Source organism: Buceros rhinoceros, unplaced genomic scaffold (genome assembly GCF_000710305.1).
Source record: "Buceros rhinoceros silvestris isolate BGI_N320 unplaced genomic scaffold, ASM71030v1 scaffold11947, whole genome shotgun sequence".
In the NCBI taxonomy this organism is placed as follows: Eukaryota; Metazoa; Chordata; class Aves; order Bucerotiformes; family Bucerotidae; genus Buceros; species Buceros rhinoceros.
In genome coordinates this window covers 26607-32192 of record NW_010420479.1, presented here as the reverse complement: position 1 = coordinate 32192, position 5586 = coordinate 26607, and the positions used below count along the sequence as shown (strand labels likewise).

Genomic DNA, 5586 nt, shown 5'->3' with positions numbered 1-5586 from the left:
CAGGCAGGACTGAGAACCGAGCCTGGTGTGGCAGGGAAGAGTGTCCAAACCTCGCAGAATTCCTCAGCAAATGCAGTGGAGGGGAAGCACCAAAAATAATTTGTGTCCGGGATTGTTGTGGTCACTGCCCACCGAAGAGTGCATGAGTAGGGGCGGGGAATTCCTTCCTTAAGGGTTACCACTAGTATTTGAACGTTGATATGCATTTCAAACCAGTTTTATACCCGGAGCAAAGTTAAATCCTAAATATAAAGCAGATTCAGCATTGCTTTCACCCTCGTAAGTGATACCACACAGAATGATGGAGTTCACAAGTGTAACCCGACGGTTCTGGGTTTTTTTTGGGGTGGGCTCTGAGTTATCTGGCTCTTACAAACACTTTCTCCTGGTAGTGGGCAAACTGGCTGGGTGGCCCTCCTGCATTGACCAGGCTTTTACCTAGCTCTGGTCACCTTTTTGGCCTGAGAGTTACCAAAAGCATGCCAGTTCCTCACTTGTTCACTTAGGACTCAAAAGGGATGCAAAGATGAATGACTCTTCTTTGGAAGATACTTGCCATTGTTATAAGCAAGAAAAGTTTCACTTGCAGTTTTTCCTGTAGGCAAAAAGAGTATCAGAAAAGTATTTGGGTTCATCGCTGACTCACTGAAGAAACCGTGTAAGCCCAGGGTGTTATTAGGAATCCTGAGGGTGCCTAAGGTCTCTAAGACACTGGTGTAGGTGGGAAGAAGGAACTGAACCGAGTAGCCAGAGCTACTAGTTTCCCTTTAAGGGAAATTTAAAGGGAAAAGGGAAAATCCTACTGGAACATTTTAGAATTAAACTAGAAAAAAGATCGAAATGGTTTCCATAAAAGAAAGATGTTCTTTAAGAAGATTCGATGGGGTGTGTAGCACTGTCTTCCCCGCAGTTCCTGTAACTTGCCCACAGTCCCCTCAGACTGACACTCTGCAGTGAAAAAGGGTCTTCAGTCTCTGAACGCCAGAAAGGCTCATCTTCCTTTGTCTGTCTGGGCCGGGGGGCGGGACTCTCCTTACTGTGCAGTTTTTAGATCCGTGTGGCTGATCCTATGTGGCCACCTGACAGATCCATCTCATTCATGCTTCGCTCCCTCGGGATGCAGGAACTGCTGCCCTCCCGTTCGATGGCTATTCCGTAGTCCCCTGGTAGCTCCACACCCGTCACACCTTTCCGAGCTTTACTGGTAAGTCGCTGTCTTTTAATTCCTAGGTAGAACTCTAAGATGGCATTGGAGTGATCTGGGGGAGGAAGGGGGCTGCTTTTTCTTCCTGTTTTCCTGCAAGTAGTGAATCAGAGCAAGGGTTTGTGACACCAGGGAACAGCGGAGTTTAAGAGGTGGGGTATGGCTCCCCCCTGGGCTGAGCCCTGCGCTCCTTGTGCTTTGCCTTTACTCAGGCCAAACCTTCACTCGGAGGTAAACTGAAGTGAAGAAGGCAAGAGAAGTGTCGCCTGGGGTTTAAGGAGGAGGTTCCATTGCAGTAAAATAAGTTTAAGGTAATAACAAGTGTTTAAAATACAGTGAAAGTGGTAATAGGTGTGTCTGACAGTAGGACACTATGGGCAAGAAGAAAGGTGTTTTTCAAGTCCTTATTTAAACTGATTTATAAAGATTTATTGCAGATTAGGCAACAGCCACCACTGTGTGGTGGTGTGGTATGTATATCTGTACGTGACCAAACGCCGTTAGGTTTCACTGGAAATTTTAGTAGCTCCTTCTTTCCCTGCGTATCCGCCAGTGTATCTGGAATGACGTGGTCATGTTGCAGACCTTGTGCAGGGTGACTACTTTTTTTGGATTTAAATTAGCAGAGTTAAAAACCTGGTGGTAGTGGAGACGCCTGATTGTTTGGTGTAAAAACAAAGGAAATATTGGAGGCTGTTTTCTTGTTTAACAGCATTTTTTCCTTGTACTGGTTTATAAAGTCTAGATAATTTTGAAGATAAAAACCTAAATCCCAAGATTTCAGATTGTCACAAGAAATGAAAGATAACATGGACCGAATTTAAGAAATTGCATTCAGACAAGGACATCTGTTAGGTTTCTAAATAATTGCTAAGGGACATTTTTTAGATATACCATAATATAATAAAATCATAAATACACCGGGTGTATTTATTAATCTGGTAATGTAGGTAACACAGCTGTGTAGTAATTTATGTGTGTGCGTGTGGATATGAATACAGAAACATATACATGTATGAGTAAAATAAAGAATTCGAATATCGTATTTCACACGCTTGATACATAGTGATGAACCTCTTCATGACATCATCAGAAACAAATAGAAATAATAACTGTCAAGCTTGCAGATGCCACATGGTAATTATTTCTCTCCTGTCGAGGGATATATATGACATCACAGTTTTTAAAATTTATTCCTGCTCTTGCTCGTTCTCTTTGGCACCCACTCACACACACACGTCTACACACACCATCCACAAAGTGTATTGTCTGTGCAGGTACTAAACCTAGTAATTAACAGCGTAACGTTGATTCTTCGGCAGAATGCCACGCCGGTGTCGATGGACTGCCCATTTTCTAACATTTGTCGCAGGGGAGTGATTTTCTAAGTGACACAAACAATGTGTTACTCCCACTTCCTACTAAATCACCCTAAGGTGTGCAAAGTCCTTGCGTTTCACCCCGCTGGATTAAATTGCTTCCTGAGACAGGTTCTCTGCCATCCTCGGCAGGTATTTCCACAAGAGTGTAAGGAAATACAGATACAGGTGTTTCATTGCTTAATCTTCATTTTTTCCAAGCACGGCAAGGAAAAACTTCTCCCTTCACAATCCGTGTGTAAGATCAGGGCTTAGCAGCTGCCCGGCTCCGTCCTTCAGCAGCGCTGGAAGTGGTGTGGTACGGCTGACGTTGATGTAAGACCAGCGGAAGCAAGCGTGGAGCTGTTCTCAGCTAAAACAGCGACATGTGGCTGTTTCAGTTTAGGTTTAAGGATTCTATTGTTGAACTCAATGGAGACAACTCAAATGTTCTGTGAGCTCTGTGAGCCCTCCGGTTTTCTTTGATGTAATTTAACCATTATTAGTACAAGGCACCCCTTGACACTTGTTGATGTGATTTTTGGATGGGTTACGTTGGCTTTAGGAGTTACTCACTGGAGAATGCATTGATATGGAAGACAGATAAGGGGACCTGGATTTTTAAGAACCCTCCAGCCAGTGGAGATACGCATGTTTGCATTGCTCTTGGAAATTCTGTCCTCACCGTGTTTACCTACTGTGGGTAACACACATTTGAGGGGAAGGCAAAGCCTGCTGCAATTCACGGACACCGAGGTTTTCAACTCCATGCAGTTAAGATCCTTCTCGCTGCTTAAACCCTTATTCTTTGTGACACAATGAATTTGCATTCTCTGATACACAGAAACACATCTTTAAATGATTGTAAGCATTAGAGTAGCTTTTTAGAGTGTATCCTTTTGAGAAATGCATCTTGTCACATCTTTGGTGGCCCAAATTATTTCAGCCTGGACATTGTTGCCCAGTGGTAATAAGAAAAAAAAATCTTCAGTAGTATTAGTGAAGGGAGAATGATTGAGAACCAGTTAGAAGGTGTTATTTGTCATCTTTCCTGTTTACAAATTGTTATTTTTATTCTTCAAGGAATCCCTAGCTAATTCCCTCTGTGCCATTGGACACAAGGGTAATGGTAGCCGTGCTGAAAATGGACCGTAATTAATGAATTAAATAAGATTTAATGTGCTCACTTTTGGTGGTGCTGATTTTTAGTACAATTGGAAGTTGTGTCACCTGCCCGTTGGACAAGGGAAGCCCGTCGCAGATGAATTGGTGGAAGCTGCTGAGAATATACACCAGTTCTTTGTCTCCGAAATAAAAAGTCGGAGAATGTAATTTTTTTTCCCAAGAAAATCTCGGTGCACAGTTGCTGAAGTGCCCTTGAGGTTTTTGGTTTGGGTTTTTGTTTTTGAACTGATGTTGTGGTACATGTGGTTCGGAGATTCAGATATTCAGACCGGTGGGACACGAAGGGAAGCGGCACAGGAACCCTTCCACCACTTCTGCCAGAATTTCTCATTCTTTCCAATATTTCAAGTTATTAAATAATTCTCTCTTTTTAGAAACAAACTCAAGCATGCCTAGGCTGTGAAAACATGCTTGGGGATGGTGGACATACTGCAAAATTTAGCTGTGAATTCCATAGGTTTTGAGTTATTTCTCAGTGTTTGTACTGTACGGAAACAGCAGAGACCTGGGAGATGAGTAAGCTCCCGAATGCTGGCACAAAAAAGTCCTGATCACAACATAATTATTAGAGATAGGGAAACTGTGATTCACACTCTAATACAAGTGCAGTCACCTTAATAGCAGGAATATTCTGTTTATTTGAACCGATTTCCATCTTTTTTAAAAAACGGGCAGGAACAGTTAGAGGCATCTCAGGCGGAGGAAAGAGAAAAATCAAGTTTTTAAAATATTCAGATCCTGTAGAAGTTCTAGTTCTAAATCTTTCTTACGTATCACTGCTTAAACCCGTACCGGCGAGGTGAGAGCACTAAACACGCCCCTTCCGTGCTCCCCGAGCCCTGTCCCAGGTTTACGGTTCTGAACGTACGCGTGCGGCGTTCTGCGGGAGGATCGGTCTGTCCTGCCCCAGCTCTGTGTAATAACGGGACTTTTCTAACATTGCTCTAATTGCTCTGATGTTCTTATTGTAGGTTAGAGAGCTGAAACAATGGGTGACTGGAGCTTTCTGGGGAGACTGTTAGAGAATGCGCAGGAGCACTCCACGGTTATTGGCAAGGTTTGGCTGACAGTACTGTTTATCTTCAGGATCCTGGTGCTGGGGGCCGCTGCCGAGGAGGTCTGGGGAGACGAGCAGTCAGACTTTACGTGCAACACTCAGCAACCTGGTTGCGAAAATGTTTGCTATGACAAAGCCTTCCCCATTTCTCACATTCGCTTCTGGGTGCTGCAGATCATTTTTGTCTCCACTCCAACCCTCATCTACCTGGGCCATGTGCTGCACATTGTACGCATGGAGGAGAAGAGGAAAGAGAAAGAAGAGCTGAAAAAGAAGGGAAGCGTTAAAGAGAGCAACTACCCAGGAGCAACAGCCTCTGGCAGCGGTGGTGGAGGAGGCAACAATAACGTTAAGGATCCTTTTGGCAAAAGGGGGAAGGAGAAGCTCCCGATCCGTGATGAAAGTGGTAGAATCCGTATGGGGGGTGCCCTGCTCCGTACCTACGTCTTCAACATCATTTTCAAGACACTCTTTGAGGTGGGCTTCATTGTGGGCCAGTACTTCCTATATGGCTTCGAGCTAAAGCCAGTCTACCAGTGCAGCCGCTCGCCTTGCCCACACACTGTGGACTGCTTTATCTCCAGGCCCACTGAGAAGACCATCTTCATCATCTTCATGTTGGTGGTGGCCTCTGTCTCCCTGCTGTTGAACATGCTTGAGATCTATCACTTGGGGTGGAAGAAGCTTAAGCAGGGCATGACAAGCCGATACAGCCTTGAGATGCCTGTCGCAACAATGACACCTGTCGTGGTAACAGGGGAGGCCAAACCTGTCGCCCTGCC

The 5586-nt window shown here is 44.5% G+C and overlaps 1 protein-coding gene across 1 annotated transcript in view; it reads left to right on the top strand.

The window, feature by feature from the left end:
• Positions 1–4735: 4735 nt before the first annotated feature.
• LOC104496234 (gap junction alpha-3 protein-like) overlaps positions 4736–5586 on the top strand; it is a 1667-nt gene continuing 816 nt past the window's right edge. Inside the window, exon 1 of the mRNA XM_010139317.1 lies at positions 4736–5566. Within this exon, the coding sequence (XP_010137619.1) occupies positions 4736–5566 (831 nt within the window). The remainder of the gene's footprint in view (positions 5567–5586) is intronic.